The sequence below is a fragment of the Gobio gobio genome (assembly GCF_949357685.1).
Source record: "Gobio gobio genome assembly, chromosome: 14".
NCBI lineage: Eukaryota > Metazoa > Chordata > Actinopteri > Cypriniformes > Gobionidae > Gobio > Gobio gobio.
In genome coordinates, this window is record NC_137107.1 from 45,692,316 (window position 1) to 45,714,974 (window position 22,659).

General features: G+C 39.7%; 2 protein-coding genes across 6 annotated transcripts in view; one reads left to right on the plus strand and one right to left on the minus strand.

Moving 5' to 3' along the window:
• The first annotated feature begins 243 nt into the window (after nt 1-243).
• Nucleotides 244-7,556, plus strand: LOC307136801 (cyclin-dependent kinases regulatory subunit 2). The gene is made up of 3 exons (XM_079834081.1): nt 244-450; nt 731-858; nt 6,857-7,556. The coding sequence occupies exons 1-3, from the start codon at nt 392-394 to the stop codon at nt 6,895-6,897; spliced, it is 228 nt and encodes a 75-aa protein (XP_079690207.1). The 5' UTR covers nt 244-391; the 3' UTR covers nt 6,898-7,556.
• Nucleotides 7,557-10,104: 2,548 nt separating this feature from the next.
• sema4d (sema domain, immunoglobulin domain (Ig), transmembrane domain (TM) and short cytoplasmic domain, (semaphorin) 4D) overlaps nt 10,105-22,659 on the minus strand; it is a 93,746-nt gene continuing 81,191 nt past the window's right edge. For 3 of the 5 annotated variants that reach the window (XM_079834876.1, XM_079834877.1, XM_079834878.1), the window contains exons 18-21: nt 19,956-20,168; nt 16,237-16,449; nt 16,060-16,151; nt 10,105-10,728 (exon numbers count right to left, since the gene is read on the minus strand). In XM_079834876.1, the coding sequence (XP_079691002.1) occupies nt 10,699-10,728; nt 16,060-16,151; nt 16,237-16,449; nt 19,956-20,168 (548 nt within the window). In that variant the 3' untranslated portion in view covers nt 10,105-10,698. The remainder of the gene's footprint in view (nt 10,729-16,059; nt 16,152-16,236; nt 16,450-19,955; nt 20,169-22,659) is intronic. The other 2 variants (XM_079834879.1, XM_079834880.1) reach the window with 1 other exon arrangement.

Genomic DNA, 22,659 nt, shown 5'->3' on the forward strand with positions numbered 1-22,659 from the left:
TTGAGATCAAAATAGCATGATAATGCAGTAGCAACCTTACACACTTTACCTTTAGCGGGTTTCTGAGGCAAAAAAAGCAACATTTCTATATTTACAGACGCATATTTTAATTAATTTTCACAAACTGGCCGCTGGCACACTTCTCATCGATGATCTGTTTCCAGGACAACCGCCCGCCCTTTCCTACGCCCCCGCACTTCCGACGTGCTCACGCTGACTAAAATCACATGTCCTCTCTCAGCCAATCAGAAACTGTGGCTCCGGTTGAATTGCGGGTTCAAAATTGTTTCGGTTAAATTTGTTACAAAGTTGCGAGAGTTTGAGCGAATCCTTCTTTCACGGCTCAATAAATCCGAATATTGTCATAGCGGTCTTCACTTATTAATCTAATATGGCTCATAAACAGATCTACTACTCGGATAAATACACAGATGATCACTTTGAATACCGGTAAGGAGGTTTGAGCTGCTTCAAGGCCTCGTCGCGGCGTGTTTGTCTAAATGTCATTCATTGCACATCAGTGTTGAACGTAATCTGTATGAGTTGCTTAATAAAGTTATGTAATATTTTTGAGCGGGATGTTTTGTTTTAACGTATACACAAAGCTACGGGTTTGAATGTCTCTCGTGTGCTTTTAGTCTAGTGACGTCACTTCTCAAGCGTCATGTTCATGTCTGTCACGGTATTTGTTATTTAAATGTGATTAAATTGTGTTCATTTGTGATGGCAGACATGTGGTGTTACCGCGAGAACTGGCCAAACAAGTGCCCAAATCCCACCTGATGTCGGAGGATGAGTGGAGGAGGCTGGGCGTGCAGCAGTCACTGGGATGGGTGCATTACATGATCCATGAACCAGGTCTGTACACACACACACACACACACACACACACTTCCACACACTCATCAGTGTTTGCTCTGAACCAGAGTCAGCTGATCTCTGACCATGTGATCTCAAGAGCCATTTATAGTTCACCCAAAAATGAAAATCCTGTCATTAATTACTCCTCCTCATTCTGTCGTTCCAAACCCGTAAGACTTTCATTCATCTTGAGAACACAAATTAAGATCTTTTTGATGAAATCTGAGAGATTTCTGTCCCTTTAGTGACAGCTACACAACTTTGACGCTTCAAAAAGTTCATAAAGAGATTGTAAAGTTATAGATTGTATAGCTATGCTGATTACAAAGGAACTTGGAAACACATTGAATGATTTGTGCAATCTGAATAGTGCATCCGAATGGACAATTCTAGTATCAAAATGATAAACCTGCCAAGCAACTTGTTTAGGGTATTCTATAACTCAATGTTGAGATTATAAATCAATGGCGTAAGTGGGAAAGGGGAAAAAGAAAAAACAGGCAATATGAAGTGCTATATATATTCCAGTTGTACTACATTATAGTGTGAAGCTGGTGCCAAATGCACAATTTTGAACCACTGACGATATCATATCCTCACAGAGGTGTCTAATGCACGGTTTTAAAATGGTCGTATCACTGCTCTTTTCACACTGCATGACTAACTGGGGTAGCATTCAGTCGCTGCTGTGTTCACACCATAGACCGTAAAAAATTATGGACGACGCGACTTCCTTCGCTTCAGCTGACGAGAGTTGAAGCTTGACACAGCGCTGACATCTGTGCAGATTTGGGACCGAGTCTGCGCGGTAGAGAGCAGGAAGTAGAGGCGCGATTATCAAAAGCACGCCCACACTCTCACAGATGCAGAACAATTCATTATGTTGGTGTGAAATAAACAGGTATGGAAACGTAGAAATTAAAGCTAAAGCTCCAATCTCCTCCCAAAAATCCTGAAAAAAGTCAGTTAGTGCCTCAGTGACAACTTCACTCAGAGAAGCCGTCGATCATGACGTCACACCCCCCGTTTTTATAGCATCAAATAACTAACTAAAACCAAACTTATTTAAAAAAACGAACACTTGAAATGAAATCCGCGTGATAAAAACTGCCTAAAATGACAGAAACCATCTTTAGGAAACGATTATTTGAAGTGTAATTACTTAGTTATTTGATGCTATAAAAACGGGGGGTGTGACGTCATGATTGACAGCTGAGATTGACGGCTTCTCTAAGTGAACTTGTCACTGAGGCACTAACAGACTTTTTTCTGGATTTTCGGGAGGAGATTGGAGCTTTAGCTTTCATTTCTACATTTCCATACCTGTTTATTTCACACCAACATAATGAATTGTTCTGCATCTGTGAGAGTGTGGGCGTGCTTTTGATAATCGCGCCTCTACTTCCTGCTCTCTACCGCACAGATAGGCCTGTCGCAATAATCAATATATCGATATATCGCACAATATATGTACATGACCTCAATAATTTTGTGATGCAATATATCGGCCATTATGTTTACATGATAATGAATGTCACTAACATTTTACTCGATTGTGCTGTCATCTTGTATGTTTTCCGTGACGTAGGCGAAAGTGGTTCTCGGGCAGTTCCTTCACACACAGAGCGGTTATCGACAGGTGAAAAAAAGCCGCCATTTAAGGCGTTATAGTGTTTTCCTGACAGTTTGGAAGAATAAGCCCAAATAGACTCAATTTCAAAGCTGCAATCCCCTGTTCCAGTGCACATATAAATGTCAACGTAGAATGACGAGCGTTAAAGCCGTTTCACAAGGGAAAATGTTTATTTACTATTTATTCAATTTGTTTTATTTTTATTTAGGATATTATATTTTTTACCCTTAATTTCCATGATCTAAAGAATTAAAAGGTTTTCATTTGAAAGTCTGTAGGTCTACTTGCATTATTATGCTGTTATATTATATTCAGTGGCATAAAATAGTCTTATAATGACAATAATATTGTTTATCGCAATTATTTCTGAGATATATCGCGAAACAAAAAGTAGTTATCGTGACAGGCCTACGCGCAAATTCCGGTCCCGAGATGACTGTACAAGAGGAAGAATCGCCGACAGCTCTGTCCCGTCTGTGAGTTTGTGGTAAATAAATAATTTTGCTGCTGTTGCGGCTGGTCAAGCAAATGTTTGTGCATTGTTTCTGTGTGATATAATTGTAAATATACACTCACCTAAAGGATTATTAGGAACACCATACTAATACTGTGTTTGACCCTCTTTCGCCTTCAGAACTGCCTTAATTCTACGTGGCATTGATTCAACAAGGTGCTGAAAGCATTCTTTAGAAATGTTGGCCCATATTGATAGGATAGCATCTTGCAGTTGATGGAGATTTGTGGGATGCACATCCAGGGCACGAAGCTCCCGTTCCACCACATCCCAAAGATGCTCTATTGGGTTGAGATCTGGTGACTGTGGGGGCCATTTTAGTTCAGTGAACTCATTGTCATGTTCAAGAAACCAATTTGAAATGATTTGAGCTTTGTGACATGGTGCATTATCCTGCTGGAAGTAGCCATCAGAGGATGGGGACATGGTGGTCATAAAGGGATGGACATGGTCAGAAACAATGCTCAGATAGGCCGTGGCATTTAAATGATGCCCAATTGGCACTAAAGGGCCTAAAGTGTGCCAAGAAAACATCCCCCACACCATTACACCACCACCACCAGCCTGCACAGTGGTAACAAGGCATGATGGATTCATGTTCTCATTCTGTTTACGCCAAAATCTGACTCTACCATCTGAATGTCTCAAAAGAAATAGAGACTAAACAGACCAGGCAACATTTTTCCAGTCTTCAACTGTCCAATTTTGGTGAGCTCGGGCAAATTGTAGCCTCTTTTTCCTATTTGTAGTGGAGATGAGTGGTACCCGGTGGGGTCTTCTGCTGTTGTAGCCCATCCGCCTCAAGGTTGTGCGTGTTGTGGCTTCACAAATGCTTTGCTGCATACCTCGGTTGTAACGAGTTATTTCAGTCAAAGTTGTTCTTCTATCAGCTTGAATCAGTCGGCCCATTCTCCTCTGACCTCTAGCATCAACAAGGCATTTTCTCCCACAGGACTGCCGCATACTGGATGTTTTTCCCTTTTCACACCATTCTTTGTAAACCCTAGAAATGGTTGTGTGTGAAAATCCCAGTAACTGAGCAGATTGTGAAATACTCAGACCGGCCCGTCTGGCACCAACAACCATGCCACGCTCAAAATTGCTTAAATCACCTTTCTTTCCCATTCTGACATTCAGTTTGGAGTTCAGGAGATTGTCTTGAACAGGACCACACCCCTAAATGCATTGAAGCAACTGCCATGTGATTGGTTGATTAGATAATTGCATTAATGAGAAATTGAACAGGTGTTCCTAATAATCCTTTAGGTGAGTGTATCTATTAAAATACTGATATATAACTCCTCCCCGAACCTCCCGCTGCCCTGTATCTTGCATTCTCATTGGCTGTCGGTCATCGGCGATGTCATTTTCAGTCAGAACACACTTCACACAGCAGGAGTTTGAATCGCCGACAGGTCCAGATATTTAGCATGCCAAATATCTCACGGGCGTCTGCGATTTCTCTCTGATCGTGTATGTCACTACAGAAATGATTCTCATTAACATTATAGTAATGGCATTTGCCTGCATACAACAGTACTGATCAGTCTCTGAAGGGAATTGTTCCTGTTAAAGGAAAGAATGTAGTTGGCAATTCTACGCCAAACTCTTCTAACAATGCGAAATCGAAACACTTGTTGGTCTAATGGCACACACTTGGTAACAAAGCTTATCTATTTTTTCCTCAAATATGGAAAGGTAGCTGTTATTTGGCTTATATATTACTGGCAATGCGAGTAGTGTCAGAGGAGAGAATTATGTGAAGCGTTATTTAATCATGACACAGACCAAGAATTCAATCTCTGAAACTGGAGAATGTAATGTTTTATAAAATCAAATGGCTCTGATATACTGTTGGCTTCCCAGGGAGGAACATACAAAGTGTTTGCTACTGAGTGTTCTTCATATATCCCAGACAACACTGGAAGAGCTAAAGTTCATGGTCTTTTCTCCTCTGAGTGGGACACATGGTTTGGATCAATGTTAGGGTGAAAGCACCTTTATTAGTTACAGTTTCAGGAGGGTTTCTCACCTTAGGCCCGCTACACACTGCAAGCGTGGCGTGTCCGTTTTTATTTCGGCTCCCATGTTCCCATGTTGGAGCTTGCACACTGCCTGCGTGAGCCGCGAGGAAAACGCGTGAATGCTAGAAATAGAACCGACGCCTATTTTTCACGTTTTCAGGCAAAATATAATAGGAAAAGATGTTTGTCATTTTGACACGAATACATATTAATAAATGACATTTTGATGTTTGAAAGTCTTTAGGTTTTGACAAATGCAGATATAATTGTAATTTAAAAAGATAAATAATCATTATCGATTTTCAAATATTGCACCTGTCAATACAGAACAAAATATTCTGTAGCCTATTTTGCTGTCAATACTGTAGGCTATATATTTATATTTAACATGAAGTATAGGCCTTCCACTACGTCACCTAGCAGAAGCAGCGCCGCGTTAGTTCTTGACTGCCGTAAGCCTATCGTCCAATGTCAGATCACTTAAAGGTGCTGTGTGTAAATTTGAGCGGCATCTAGTGGTGAGGTTGTGAATTGCAATCACCCCCACTCACTCGTCCCTTTCGAAGCACATAGAGAAGCTACGGTGGCTGACACAGGACAAAGATGTCGTCGTCTGAGACAGCAGAGAGTGACTAGCGCTCTGTAGAGAAGTTTGTCCGTTTAGGGCTACTGTAGAAACATGGCGGCACAAAATGGCGACTTCACTGTAAGGGGACCCGCGGTGTGTGTAGAGAGAAATGTCTCATTCTGAGGTAATAAAAACAGAACAGTCCATTATGTAAGGTTTATATAAGACCTGTTCTTTTAAAGAGCGTGTAGAAGGGAAGAGTACGTCCTGATCACCTGAGCTTTCCAGAGCATGTTTTGATTATGATCATGAAGGTTTACGTGCATTTAATCAGTCAAATGTTTTCATACATGATTAAGAGGGAGGAATGAACGATGGAAGGGTGTTTAATAACAAACTGTTTTACTTTAAGAAAGCAACCGTACATTGGTGTTGTATTTTCTTTATTATTTTAAAGATTTTCTTATATTTAACTTCATAATCATTATTATTCATAATAATAGTAAAGAAAACATAATATAGTTTAATCTTATGATTGTTTTTAACGTCACAGGAAGATGTTAAGCAGTAGTTTTCCCTTGGTATAATAACACTTGTTGGAATTGTACTGGCCAGATGAAGTGTGAGCATTGAGACATACGCAACTAAGATTATTCAAACTTTGCTCTTTTATTCTCATCACTTCGTCTCCAGCTTCTGCTCTTCCCTGGCTTTCTCAGTCAAACTCTCAGGCTGATAGAAGACTGTTAGTCTTGAGACGAGAGTAAGGTTTTGCTGGCTTGCACACACCACAGACAAACGGATATCTTTTGACAAGATCCGGCATCCGTATTTCTGACGTGGAGATTTCTAATCTAAGAGTTAGAACCATTGAGGTTTATTCTTGCTCAAGCAGGTTTGATTGAGCTTCTGTTTATATTCGCTGATCAATGTTTATGTAAGAATAAAAGCCTAAATTCAATCTGTTCATCGTATAAAGCGAAAATTGTAAACTGCTCAATTCATATGGATTAGTTTTACGATCTCTTTATTAACTTTTTGATGCATCAAAGTGGTAGTCGCTGTCAATGGAGGGACAGAAAGCTCTCAGATTTCATATGTTTCCAAAGATAAACGAAAGTCTTACAGGTTTGGAACGACTTGAGGGTGAGGAACTAATGACAGGATTTTCATTTTTGGGTGAACTATCCCTTTAAATTTTGATCAAATAAATGAAAGATGCATAACATTTTTGCTTTTGTATTCATTTTTTCCAGAACCTCATATTCTGCTGTTTAGGAGACCTCTACCGAAATAATGACAGTGACGAGTGTCGCCTGCTCTTCTGGAACATTCCTGTGGTTGAATGTGGTATATTCAGTGAATGCTGGACAACTTCACCTCGTTTCTGGACTCCTGTGACCATGATTTATGTTCGGACAGAATCAGGGATTACGGGAACTTTTCAATGAAAATTCAAGGGCTCTTAAACTAAACAAAAAAAAGCATGTGACCCAAGTGCCTCTCTGGGTGAAGCCAAACCTTTGTGTTGAATAAAAGTCTGTGATGCATCATCAGTGTTTAGAAACTTAAATCAGTGTTTTTATGGCTGAATTAAAGGACAATGCAAATTATTTGGGGCGATAAAAGATGTACTGTATGCTAAAGGGAGATCATTTGTGTATCTAGGAAATGATATTCTTAGTTTGCATTAATTCTTCAGGGAAGGCAATGGTATACTGTAAAAATGTCTTGTGATGTATAATGGCAATACAAAACTTGAACCGTCTGTTTAAAAGGTAGTTATAGAAGAGCAACAGTGACAGCACTATCAGCAACTGCGCTTCTTAAAAACAGGGTTTATATGGAGAAAAGAACAAGTTTACACCTTTTATCACAACATTACTTTTAAAAAAAGAATAGAATTGACTTATTTTATTCTTGCTGCTCTTTATAATAAAATTAAAATGCCGCCTCATGCCTGTTTTTTCTGTCTGTCAGCACAACTCACCACACGATGGCGCCACATCGCAACTAATGCTAATTCTAAATACACTTCAATTGTTTCAATAGAAAAACTGAATTAGCTGAAACCCATTTTAATGTATTCCTCATGTTACTTTAAGAATAGAATAATGTAAATTATAACACAATAAAATACAAACGTGTTCCCGATTATTTAATAAAATGTATTTTAGTCAGCTAGTGTTGTATTTGGTCAAAAAGCCCCACCTCAAGATTCCCAGTCGAGTGATTTCCCATCTAAAATATGTTCGAAGAATATTTTGCTATTTTTGAAAGTTTGAAACATTTCCATTTGATCATTACTTTTGAATGTTATCTTAACATTATGAAGCATTTTAAAACATTATCGAACGTCCAACTAGCTACAATAATGTTTTTATGCTAACATTGAGAACACTATCAAAATGACAAACAAAATGAACAAAGATCAGATAACGCTGAACAAACGTCCTATAAATGGTACTTTTTGTTCATAATTTTGAGAGAAATGTTATGTAAGTTCTGAACGTTCCCTGTTAAATAGATTTAGGCTTCTACAACAGACATTGTTGCAATGTAGATGGGGGCAGATTAGGATATTCTTTTTGGGGCAAGCTGCAATGTGTCTAATATATTGAAGGAATTACATTTGTTGGTCAAAACAATAAACATTTGAATTAGTTATATTTTTCATTATTTGATTCTCAAAACAGCTATAAAAGATTTGATTAAATGTTGCTGCTAAATATCCGGACATCCTTCCTGGCTCACCTGAAATATATTTAAGACTTCAATAGCTGACAAAATGCCACAAACGCCACTAGTTTTGGACTCTAAACAGGCCTTGGTTCAGTGATAATAAAGCTGTGGATCATGACGACTAAACTTACAGATGCTTATTAGGTCTGTGTTTTATCAAAGTGAGCGATAATTAAATGCACATGGCATTAAATTACCTCACCTGTGGCTGGATCTCTCTCATTTCCTGTTTCTGAAGCCACCGCTTCCTGTGTGTGTGGCAAGCCAAAGATATTCTCCTGATGAATACAGGAGGAGGTGAGAGTCTGAAAACCACAATATTAAACCACACAACGGTCTCATTTACATATCACAAAGTTCCTGTTCCTCTTTTTGAATGAAAGCTTCATCCTACAGAGGATATAAAGCCCTTTGGGGTGAAATTTACATGTTCTAGTCAAATATCACCCTGAAAATAAATAAATAAATAGAGATGAAAGTCTCAAACCACAATATAAAACTGCACACTGGTTCAGGAAAGGTTTCTAGTGCCATTTAAATAATTTATTAATTCATGAAATGTTTGACAGCTGCAGCAATGCTGTTGAAAGTGTTGCATGCAGTGGCCACAAGTGATGTCCGGCCTATAACCATTGATTCAAATATTATTAACAATTTGTTGATTTTGCAAGTATATTGAGTAGTTGTGCTTGGAGTCAATTGTTTTATTTGTCATAATGAAACATGACAAATTATGCTGACAAAAAAAAGAAAAGAAAAGATGAACAAATGCAAAAACAAAATATTAATAACTGATTATGTTGTGGTCAATGTATGCTTTTTCCTGTGAACTTTTTGCTTTTCTATTAGTTTTATTCATTTATTTTGCATAGTAAAATAAAACCTCTAACTATAACTTTTTGCCAAATAATTTTATCAGATAAATACCTTAACCAGGTTTAGTGTTTTGTGCGTCCCTCATATTTAAAAATATATTTTCCTCATATTTTGATGATTTAATCCAACTTGTAGGGTCATAAAAAACAAATACCCACTCCGGACATCACTTTTGGACACTACTGAATGCATGAAAGTTTTCAAAACAAGCTTAAAAAATGTGATTTAAAGCTTAAATTAAACCTGTATGTACAATGATTTCTATGCAGAAGGTTGAATGTTAACCAATAAAGGACTTCACCTTCCCAAAGACAGAATGTTTTGGTGTTGAATGTGTTCAGAGGTTTAAACAATGATTTTAATAGGCTCCTAAAGGGATAGTTCACCCAAAAAATCCTGTCATTAATTCATGCCCCTCATTCTGTTGTTCCAAACCCATCAGACCTTCGTTCATCTTCAGAACACAACTGAAGATCTTTCTGATGAAATCTGAGAGCTCTCTGACCCTCCATAGACAGCAGTTTAATGAACACTTTCAAGGCCCAGAAAGGTAGTAAAGACTGATTGCGTGGGTTAGTTAACAGTCACACACTCTCTCAAAGATCATACGGTGTCTCTGAGGTCAGAGGTCAGGATGAGGATGGCACTGACCTTCATATGGAGAGGAGCCACACAACTTCACAAGACTTGCGCAAACAACTCGAATATAACAATGAAGAGATGGGGTGAGCGAATGATTAGTGTTTTCAGATGTAGAGTATTTTAAGGGACACAGGTTTTATAGGGTATCATGATTGCTATGGTGTGGATACTTGAACAAAACTACAGCTAAAAAAAAAAATGTTCCAAGAGCTTCAGATACATTTAAAAACATGGTTAAAGTCTCTGAAAAATAATAGAAATATTATTTATTGTGGTTGCAACCTCTAATTCGGAGGACAAATCTAGCCACCTCCTTGATATACATTCAAAATCTGCTTTGATAAACACACTGGATTATTTCAATAACACAACATGAGGTTCAGGTATTTAACAGACTACTATAAACACGAATATTGCTTTCACTAACATGAGCCGTTGTCATTTGCTCTCGAGGATGAAGGGCTACAAATAGAAGAGTGCGAACGGTCATAGAAAGCAGTTGTCATCAGCCTCAGAGGCCCGTCTCACTGTCTGCACCTGTCTCACTGCGTACGTCCTCGACAACTGTCTTAAACGGCCTGGAATCCTGGACATTCGCCGATGGGATCTCTGATCCGCCGAGCAGGAACAGGCTGACGGACACGGAGCCGCTGTGAGTGTTTGCATCATGGACCTGAAGCACCACACACCAGCAAGAGTGATGTGAGTGAGTGTGTGTGTGTGTGTGTGTGTGTGTGTGTGTGTGTGTGTGTGTGTGTGTGTGTGTGTAAGTGCTCTCGTCCAAGCGTCCGTCCCTGGAGTCAGAAAACTATGCCATGATGAGCGATAATGACCCGGTTCAGAGAACACCCTGTCCATCGCAGCTCTCCTACAGGACAAGAACAACAATGATCAACAACAAATACACCACCATCATCATCACCAACATATGCTGATGCTGATATATTTCCAAAATTTTGACATTGATACCATGGGTGGAAACTGCCATATACAGTATATATTTTTTATATTATCAGCTGCTGTCACTTTAAGACCTGACGCACAGATCCATTATACTGTTAAGACCTGTACACACCGGGACGAATATCGCGCGCGCTTAACGCCAGCGGTTTTCGTGACGTTTTTCGTGACGTTTTTCGGCGCGTCTTGAGTGTTCACACCCAAGCGATTTTCACTGGCGATGCGCCGAGTGAACGTGCACATAGATAGCGCTCCCGGTACACAAGGTGGTGCTGCAGCACTTTACGCTTCTGACACTCGCTTGTCACACAGAAGAAGAAGAGAGACAGTATTTACGTGCTTGCCCTATGTCTATGGCCAAAACCATTCACACACACTCTTTGCTAACTGGCAAGCAGCATTAGCAGCTCATCTTCTTCTTTGTCTACTTACTACTTCTTCGTCGTATCAATGTGTGCTCGGCAAGAGCGTTTTGTGTTTGAGCGCCACCAAGTCGTGTTTTACTGTCACTTCAGCAGCTCCAGGCACGCGAACAAAAGCGCCGATCTCATTGGTCAGCCATGTTTTAACGCGCCGCGTCAAAATAAAAAAACGAACCGAGGCGTTTTTTTTTTTTTTAAATGACGCTTTTACGCCTGGCGTTTTGCGCATCGGTGTGCACACTCACATTGGCGCCCTTTGTTTAGTCACGAGGCGTTAAACGTCGGCGATAAACGCACGCGAAAATCGTCCCGTGTGAACAGGCCTTTACACATGCGTTTTCTTTCTCAACTGTTCACGTTCACTTAACCCTTTAAGACCTAAGGGTATTTTTACAATTAATTTTCCGCCTGGTGTTATTTACTAAAAAAGCTTGTAAAACATCAACCCTGTTGTGCACAGACAATTGACACACATCTTTTTTTTCAAGACAAGCTGCACTGTCAGTATATTTGTGTTGCATTGATGTCACCTGAATGTAAAATAAGTTATGGGACCATAAAGACAAATGAAAACATAAAACGGAAATTGAATCACTCAAATATTTATTGAAAACACACACAAATAAATAAAAGCTAAGCATATTTCCTCTGGAAAACAGTTTGTTCAAGTCTTTGGAGTCCTGGAACTCAGGAATAAACATGATAACTTATACAGAACCAAAACTATTTACATTTTTCCAAAAAAAGTCCAGGCGCTTTTGGCCTCTTTGGATTTTGGATATTTACTGGTGCCAAGCCTCAAAACAGTTCCTATCAGGAACTTCTCCTCAAACTTTCTCCTCAAACTTTCTCCACAAAACTACTAAACCTGCAGCGCGTCTCTCTCTCTCTCTCTCTCCTCAACACTAGCCGTGCGTCGCTCTCTCTCCACAATAATAGAGCTGTGGTTCATGCGTAATGACGCACACCAACGTGGATGACGGATCAGCCTGTCATTGGTCAAACCCTCATCCAAAATGGCAGCTAGCATCGCGCTAGCGGCAAAAATGACGGAAAATTTATAAATTATGGACATCAAGTGGATAAATTTTGGATGTAAGCGTTTTGATTTATTGCTGAACAACTCCAAAAAGATGCACATGTTCCAGGCTGGATAGAAAACCTTCTGTAAAGGCTACAAAGACACAAAAGACACCCCCGTGATGGCTAGCTCGTTAGCTTTCTGCTGGAAAAAACGGTAAGAAAATCGATAAAAGTTTCATGAAGTAATATAGATATTTATCGGAGGTGCCGTGTGACGTCGTGGGCGATGCCGTAGGGCTCTGAGGGTTAAAACCCTACGGATTAACAATGGGATGTCATTAAAGTTCATGAACATTGCCAAAGGTTTTGGGACGCCTGCCTTTACATGCACATGAACTTTAATGACATCCCATTGTTAATCCGTAGGGTTTAATTTGGAGTTGTCCCACCCTTTGCAGCTATAACAGCTTCAACTCTTCTGGGAAGGCTTTCCTCAAGGTTTAGGAGTGTGTTTATGGGAATCTCTGACCATTCTTCTAGAAGCGCATTTGTGAGGTCAGGCACTGATGTTGGACGAGAAGGCCTGGCTCTCAGTCTCCACTCTAATTCATCCCAAAGGTGTTCAATCGGGATGAGCTCAGGACTCTGTGCAGGCCAGTCAAGTTCCTCCACACCAAACTCGCTCATCCATGTCTTTATGGTTTCCTGTCTGCCAGTGGATTGCGTTTTTTTGCTCTGTATAAGCCCTGTTTTAATCTCTATTCTCTATCTTTCCTTGCTGTTTATATTGCTCAATATAATTTAAACATCACAATAAATCTGATATTATCTGTCACATTAATCTGACATCACTAGCTTTAATCTAAACCATTATCGCTCGCAAAACGCGCTAACATTTCGCTACACTGACATCCGTGCTTGCCGTCTTTTTTCTCTCGTTCCTGTTGGAACAGGAAGGTCATCCCCAAACTGTCCCCACAAAGTTGGGAGCATGAAATTGTCCAAAATGTCTTGGTATGCTGACGCATTAAGAGTTCCTTTCACTGGAACTAAGGGGCCAAGCCCAACCCCTGAAAAACAACCCCACACCATAATCTCCCCTTCACCAAACTTTACACTTGGTACAATGCAGTCAGGCAAGTACCGTTCTCCTGGCATCCGCCAAACCCAGACTCGTCCATCGGATTGCCAGACAGAGAAGCGTGATTGGTCACTCCAGAGAACACGTCTCCACTGCTCTAGTGTCCAGTGGCGGCATGCTTTACCCCACTGCATCCCACGCTTTGCATTGCTCTTGGTGATGTAAGGCTTGGATGAGCTGCTCGGCCATGGAAACCCATTCATGAAGCTCTACACACTGCTCTTGAGCTCATCTGAAGACCACACAAAGTTTGGAGGTCTGTAGCTATTGACTATACAGAAAGTTGGCGACTTCTGCGTTCTGTGACCCTCAGCATGCGCTGACCCCGCTCTGTGATTTTACGTGGCCTACCACTTCGTTGTAGAGTTGCTGTTGTTCTCAATAGCTTCCACTTTATTATAACACCACTAACAGTTGAGCGGGTGCACAGGTGGCACGGTACCACGCTTGAGTTCACTGAGCTCCTCAGAGCGATCCATTCTTTCACAGATGTTTGTAGAAGCGTCTGCAGGCTTAGTGCTTGATTTTATACACCTGTGGCCATGGAAGTGATTGAAACACCTGAATTCAATGATTTGGAGGGGTGTCCCAATACTTTTGGCAATATAGTGTATATAAATACAATAAGGGGACACCTGCATTTAGGACTGTTTAGTATTAACTGAAACCATTTTTCTACATCTAACTGACCTTCAGTACTAACTCTAAATCTGACGAGGCAGCATTTTAAATGTGGGAAAGCATCATAAATAAATAATCCATATACTTTTAGTCCAACATTGTAAATACTGGATGAAGGTACTTCCACACTCCTGCTCAGTGATGGTTTGAGCAAATGTGTGCAAAAACATTTTGAAAGCAAACACTAACATTCAGACGTTTGGGGTCGGTACGTTTTGTTTTTAATCAAGTTTGTTTTGCTCACCGAGGCTGCATTTATTTGATCAAAAATACAGTAAAAACGGGAATATTGTGAAATATTATTACAATTTAAAATAGCTGTTTTCTATGTGAATATATTGTAAAATGTAATTTATTCCTGGGATCAAAGCTGTATTTTCAGCATCATTACTCCAGTCTTCAGTGTCACATGATCCTTCAGAAATCATTCTGATATGATGGAACATTTTTTATGGATTTTTTGATGGATGGATATAGTTCAAAAGAATAAATGCTCACTGCCACTGCGTTTACAGTCACTTTTGATTAATTTAATGCATCCTTGCTGAATAAAAGTATTAATTTCTTTAAAAAAAATCCTACTAACCCCAAACGTTTGATCTGTAGTGTATACACTCACCTAAAGGATTATTAGGAACACCTGTTCAATTTCTCATTAATGCAATTATCAAATCAACCAATCACATGGCAGTTGCTTCAATGCATTTAGGGGTGTGGTCCTGGTCAAGACAATCTCCTGAACTCCAAACTGAATGTCAGAATGGGAAAGAAAGGTGATTTAAGCAATTTTGAGCGTGGCATGGTTGTTGGTGCCAGACGGGCCGGTCTGAGTATTTCACAATCTGCTCAGTTACTGGGATTTTCACGCACAACCATCTCTAGGGTTTACAAAGAATGGTGTGAAAAGGGAAAAACATCCAGTATGCGGCAGCCCTGTGGGCGAAAATGCCTTGTTGATGCTAGAGGTCAGAGGAGAATGGGCCGACTGATTCAAGCTGATAGAAGAGCAACTTTGACTGAAATAACCACTCGTTACAACCGAGGTAAGCAGCAAAGCATTTGTGAAGCCACAACACGCACAACCTTGAGGCGGATGGGCTACAACAGCAGAAGACCCCACCGGGTACCACTCATCTCCACTACAAATAGGAAAAAGAGGCTACAATTTGCACGAGCTCACCAAAATTGGACAGTTGAAGACTGGAGTCAGACTTTGGCGTAAACAGAATGAGAACATGGATCCATCATGCCTTGTTACCACTGTGCAGGCTGGTGGTGGTGGTGTAATGGTGTGGGGGATGTTTTCTTGGCACACTTTAGGCCCCTTAGTGCCAATTGGGCATCGTTTAAATGCCACGGCCTACCTGAGCATTGTTTCTGACCATGTCCATCCCTTTATGACCACCATGTGCCCATCCTCTGATGGCTACTTCCAGCAGGATAATGCACCATGTCACAAAGCTCCAATCATTTCAAATTGGTTTCTTGAACATGACAATGAGTTCACTGAACTAAAATGGCCCCCACAGTCACCAGATCTCAACCCAATAGAGCATCTTTGGGATGTGGTGGAACGGGAGCTTCGTGCCCTGGATGTGCGTCCCACAAATCTCCATCAACTGCAAGATGCTATCCTATCAATATGGGGCAACATTTCTAAAGAATGCTTTCAGCACCTTGTTGAATCAATGCCACATAGAATTAAGGCAGTTCTGAAGGCGAAAGAGGGTCAAACACAGTATTAGTATGGTGTTCCTAATAATCCTTTAGGTGAGTGTATATGACCGTCTTGTGCACAGCAGCTGATATATTGTTTAAATGATCAGGAATAATACAGCTGGTGTCATTTGTTCACTGAATTTAAGAAAACATTCCGTGAACAAATGACACCTTTCATACCTGATAGTTCACATCTTTTAATTTCTTTCAGGAAATGTGCTCTAAAATCAAAAACAATGATTTTTCCCCTCACCCATGCTTTCTTCCAGTCCTGCAGGAGTGTGTTGTGTTCAGACAGAGCGTTTCTCCACTGATCCACGTCTGTGTGAGGAACGCCGGCCTCGTCTGAGAGGAAACACATCATACACTCTTCATATGTCACATTACAGGTGAAGGGCAAGATGACAAGGCAGTCGGATGAAAGCTTTACCTCTGCTGTTGAGCCGAAGGTCGACCTTTGAAGCGTCATTTCCCGTTTCGGACACTGCTGTACACTCATACTGGACGTCTTCAATCAAAGCTTCCTCCTTTAGCCAGCTGCTCACCAGCACGGCATCATGGGAAAGGACGCGTCTGTATTCAAAGACGGGAGTCTCGAGTCTCCGCCCATTTATGTGCCACTCAACACTTACATCTCTAGGACCTGAAGGAAGACTGCACTTACATATGGACCCTACAGGATATTTACAGCTCCAATACAAACACACCTGGCAGGATCATGCGGTTTGTGCAAGAGGACACACTGGATTATGACACACTCTCATACCACATGCATAAACTGTACATTCATATTAAACCACATCAAATCACCATATTGCTTAGGATTTTGAAAAAGAAAAAATGCATTAAATCATTAAACAACTGTTTTCATGTTTCTAGGTTCAATACAGGCAACATGTTGTTGACCACAGGACATTTCTATGGAAGCTTGTTTCCTCCACAGAATACTAATACAAATAATAATTAAAAAAAAATGTTCTTGCTCAGAATTGTGAGTTTATATCTCGCAATTCAGACTTTATAACTCGTAATTGAGTTTACACAAAATATAAACGGGAATTACGAAAAATCAAGGCAAAATTGCGAGTTACAAAGGAATTCCAAGGTATAAACTCAGAACTGCAAGAAATGAAGTCAGAATTGTGGGTTAAAAATCACAACTGCAAAATATGAACTTGGAATTGAGGGTTTAAAAAAAGAATTGCGAGAAATAAAGTAAAAATTGTGAGATATCGCCAAACTCGGAATTGTGAGATATAAAGTCGGTTTTCACAGACAAGGCTTAAAGGGATAGTTCCCCCAAAAATGAAAATGACCCCATGATTTACTCACCCTCAAACCAGCCTAGGTGTGTATGACATTCTTCTTTTAGATGAACACAATCAGAGTTACATTAAAAAAGTCCTGGCTCTTCCAAGCTTTATAATGGCAGTCCATAAAAGTGCATCTATCCATCTCCACACGGCTCCAGGTGTTAATAAAGGCCTTCTGAAGCGAAGTGATGCGTTTGTGTAAGAAAAATATCCATATTTAAAACTTTGTAGAATTAAAATAGCTAATTGCCGTAGGCATCAATTTACAGCGAAAGAGTAACCCTTGAACCCTTGACGCATGTGTATTGACGAACGCAGAAGCACAGAGCATAGAGCAAAACAAAACACCGGTCATGAGTCTAAAACAAGAATTTTTAAAGAGAAATGGCGGAGAATTTCGATATAAGAGAAGAGGAGCTTGAGTTTGTTGCCCAGCAATATCCACGAGAGGTGCAAAGCTTGTGATGCGTCAAGGGTTACTCTTTTGCCTTAAGTCGACTCATGTACCGCCGGAAGTTAGTTATTTTAGTCTATAAAGTTTTAGATATGGATTTTTTTCTTACAGAAAATAACATCACTTCGCTTCAGAAGGCCTTTACTAACCCCCCGGAGCCGTGTGGAGCTAGCCTAGAAATCTAGACGCACCCTAGTGGCAGAAAATTTATTTGCAGCGAGTGTAGTCTAGCAACTCTTGGTAGACCTGAGAACTGGAAAAACCAAACTCTGCTCAGGCCAATCACATCGTGTATAGAGTCGATGGGCGGGCTTAACATAATGACGGCACGTCACAGAGGTTCTGCGTGCTACTCGTAAACAAAGAAGCTGACGAACGGCGGTCTTTCGAAACGGCTTTGGCCGGGACTCTGGAATACTTGAGTTAAGCTTTTCTTTGAGAAAAGAACGGCACTGAAGTCATTCTTAAGAAAGGAAGATGTGTTCGGAGTTTTGCCGACCGGATACGGCGAAAGTCTATCAACTAACGTTAGCTCGGCTTCACCTTCTTCTTTGCTCTGGTTGGTTGTGGCGCTCATGGCGCCATCCAATTGCGTGCAGAGGGAATTTGACAGACAACCGTTTATCCCGCCCCTCTGATTGAGCCCTGTCAATGGTGAGCTCCCAGACCCAACATCTTGATGTAGTGTGAAGCAGTTATATGATGGATAGATGCACTTTTATGGACTTAAAAAATGACTCAACAATTCACTGCCATTATAAAGCTTGGAAGAGCCAGGACTTTTTTAATATAACTCTTACTGTGTTCATCTGAAAGAAGAATGTCATACACACCTCGGATGTAAATCATGGGCTCATTTTCATTTTTGGGTGAACTAAGCCTTTAAGCCTAGTCGCAGACTAAAACTGGGACTGAAAATATCTTAAAATATGCTAGTGCCATTGTTTTGTCTCAAGATGCACACCAGTAATGTTTATAAAAGCTGAAATGTCCTAATTGAACTAAGGCCTAATCCTGACTTAATCTAAGCCCTGTCTGGGAAACCAGGGGCCGGTTGCATTAGCTGCTTAGACTAGTCTTAAAAGTTAGTCGTCTATTTTTTTCTTCAAGACTGTTCTTAACTTTTTAAAGTCAGTTACATAAAAAGTTAGATTGGTCTAATTTGAATCAGAAAAGTTAGTCTGATTACCTCTTGACTAATTACTAGTGTGTCAAATTAGTTCTTAAGACACAGTCTAAACATAATGGCTCAGTTTATGCAACTGGCCCCAGGCCTTAAAGTCAGAATTGCAAAATATGAACTCGGAATTGCAAGAAAAAATTCTGTTATAAAGTCATTAACTCAGAACTGAGAGAAATAAAGTCAGAATTGCGAAATATTAACTTGTAATTTCTTGAATTGCGAGTCATGAGCTTGGAATTGCGAGAAATAGAGTCAGAATTGTGTGTTATAAAGTCAGAATTCCAGGTAATAAGGTTTATTATGAGATATGAACTTTGAATCCCAAATTAAAAATTGCTAAATATTCCAAGTTAAAAACGTGTAATTATCAGAGTGGACTCTCAGAACGAGGCGTTTAGAGAGGCCGGATTCAGAAACACTGAAAGAGCTGATGCTGCAATGGATATCATGAGAAAATTACAGTGTTTTTTGACCTTGAATGCTTGTAAACACAATTAAAATAGCATAATATGGGCAGTTGAAACCACCTGATATAATATACAGCTTCAGTAACACATCTGAACACAATAAACAGCATCTCACATCTCACACTTTTTGCAATTCAAACATTTATTCAGGCTCTCTAGCAAAAAAATTTGAACAAACTTTGTACATCTCGAGTTTTTTCTTATGTACATATATTTACACTGTACACGACAGGTGCTGAAAGTGCATGTGATGCGATGAACGTCCTTCATAATGTCCTTCAGTCGGACGCTTTCTCACACACTTCTTTCACAAGAGTCCATTTACAAGAAAAGACTCGCGTCTCCAGGTCAAACGATAATACAAACGCGGCAAAAGCACAGCCGGAATCATAAATTAAAAACAAAACAAAACAGAAATTCTATGATTATTTACTGTAAAATAAGTCTAGTAAACTCTAAAGAAGTGAATCTCTTTAATTTTCGTTCTTTATGCTCTTTTTTTTGAGAATAAAAGAGTAAAAAAGAAATATTCTAATGCACGTTTTAGGCATCAGGCGGTGCAGAACATGCAGACACACAAAACACTCGTCGGAATACTCTTCCGACGACTTCCTCTCACAAAATCTGGAATGCTTAATGTTGTGAAAGAAAGTCGGACTTCGGAGTATTGAGACAAGACTGATGAGAGGGTGAGTAGAGAGAAGCAGGTCAGAGGTCAAAGGTACCACTCACCCAAGGCCAGGCAGAAGAGCAGAAAGGCCTGGTGAGGGTGAACGGCCCAGGACTGCTCCCTCAAGAGAGGGGGGATCAGCCGAGGCCCCTCCACACCCCTCCACCCAGAGGAGGAAGAGGAGGATGAGGAGGATGAGGGGAGGACGGAGGGGCGTCCGCCGGAGGTGGGCAGGGACGGGACATCGACAGGGGGAGGAGGAACAGCCAAGGATGCTGTGCAGGAAAGAGGGAGTGGAAGGAGGAAATGGAGGGAGAGAGAGACAAATACAAGAGCGTGCTGAGAATCAGAGGAGGACAGCAGATTCAGGAACGCCACGAGAACGGCAGGAAAACACAGGACAGGCCTTTACAAGAGCTCAGACATCAGACGTCCAGGACACAGTCACCCCCAAAATCAAAAGACTAATTATACTTAGCATTTTTGTGACGTTATTTTCATGACATTTAAACTTAATTTCTTCTTAATGTTCTAATTATCGTTATGCCGAAAGTACTTCATATGAAACGCAGTCATGAAAATCACAGGACACTATATTTCGTACTCAAATCACGGTGAAGAAAATGCAAAATTTAAAAAAAAAAATAATTACAAAAAGACTCATTTATATTTTGCATAAAGAAAATAAATATTTGTGATATTACTTGCATGGAATTTAAGAAGATTTATTGTTAATATTTGAAAATTATAATAGGAAGAAGAAGAAAGGAAAAAAAATACTTTATATGCAACACAGTCATGAACATGATCCAGTCAGGACTCAATTTATTATATTATTTATTATTATATATATGAGAGAGAGAGAGAGAGATAGAGAGAGAGAGAGAGAGAGAGAGAGAGAGAGAGAGAGAGAGAGAGAGAGAATACACATATAGAGAGAGTGTGTGTGTGTGTGTGTGTGTGTGTGTGTGTGTGTGTGTGAGTGTGAGAGTGAGAGAGAATACACATATAGAGTGTGTGTGTGAGAGAGAGAATACACGTATAGTGTGTGTGTGTGTGTGTGTGTGTGTGTGTGTGTGTGTGTGTGAGAGAGAGAGAGAATGCACATGTGTGTGTGTGTGTGTGTGTGTGTGCGAGAGAGAGAGAATACGCATATAGTGTGTGTGTGTGTGTGTGTGTGTGTGTGTGTGAGAGAGAGAGAGAGAAAACACATATAGTGTTTGTGTGTGTGTGTGTGTGTGTGTGTGTGAGAGAGAATACACATATAGTGTGTGTGTGTGTGTGTGTGTGTGTGTGTGTGTGTGTGTGTGTGAGAGAGAGAGAGAATACGCATATAGTGTGTGTGTGTGTGTGTGAGAGAGAGAGAGAGAATACACATATAGTGTTTGTGTGTGTGTGTGTGTGTGTGTGAGAGAGAGAGAGAGAGATTGAGTGAGTGTGTGTGTGTGTGTGCGTGCTTGAAAATGACTGTCACGAAATATTGCCAAAATGCAAAATTCCCTGGCAAAAATAAAGAAAATAATATCCTAAAAAGGATCCTTTTTACGCAAAAATAGTTTCTTCACATTTCACCCCAAAACAAAAATTAAAAAAATACTACAAATTTTATATATATATATATATATATATATATATATATATATATATATATATATATATATATATATATATATATATATATATATATATATATATATATATATATATATATATATATATATATATATATATATATATATATATATATATATATATATATATATATATATATATATATATATATATATATATATAAAAATAACAAACAAACAAACAAAAAGTACCTTGTACATAATACAGTCATGAAAATGATCCTGTCAGGACACTGTTTATTTATTTCACTGTCATGAAATAATGTCGAAATGCAAAAGAAAGGTTAAAAAAAAGAAGAAAAAAAAAGGAATGGTTATAAAACTGGTCCTTTTATGCAAAAAAAAAAAATAAATAAATTGGGGGGTTTCTTGACATTTTTTGTGATATTCACGCTATTATTGCTAACGTCATTAAATAATATAATATCTTCAAAAATACCTAAATCATAAAGCTTCTTTCTTCTTTGAGAAAAAAAAAAGTTTTCAAAGCTCACGTTTGTGAAATCTAATTTATTCTGTAGAAATATTGTGTCATGTGAGAGCCAACAGACACACGTGATCTGCAGGAGGCTGAGCCACAGGAGGCTGAGCGAGAGACACATCACAGTGGTTAGACATTTTTTGGTCTCGATCATAAACACGATGAACCCCTTTGAGCTTGAGCAGCTCCGTTCGGGAGCGTTCCAGACCCTTCCGGTCTTCCAGAGAGCACTTCCTCTTTAAATGCAATCCTGCATGTGTGATACTGAAATCATCCCTGAGATTTTAAATCACACGCCGGCAAGAAAACCATCAAATCGCCAATAACCTTCAGGTCGGACCCCACACTGCAACAAACCACCGTCTTCCTCAGGATCTCCGTCTTGTTTTCCAAAAATCAAGATACATTTACTTGAGAAGCAAAATTAAAGTTCTCTTTACATTTGACATTTCACCACAAAAACAATTTTTTTTTTTTTCTCATTATGCAAGATCTCTCTTAAAGGGATAGTTCACCCATAAATGAAAATCCTGTCATTAATTCCTCACCCGTGAGACCTCCGTTCATCTTCAGAACACAAATGAAGATATTTTAGTGTAAATCTGATGGCTCTGAAAGGCCTCCATTGGCACAATGCACTTTACACTCTCAAGA

Excerpts from the sequence above, each read along its gene's own strand:
- LOC307136801 (XM_079834081.1), top strand. The coding sequence starts at position 392 with ATGGCTCATAAACAGATCTACTACTCGGATAAATACACAGATGATCAC. Across the intron at positions 451-730 it reads GATGATCACTTTGAATACCG|ACATGTGGTGTTACCGCGAG; the intron begins GTAAGGAGGTTT and ends TTGTGATGGCAG. Across the intron at positions 859-6,856 it reads TTACATGATCCATGAACCAG|AACCTCATATTCTGCTGTTT; the intron begins GTCTGTACACAC and ends CATTTTTTCCAG.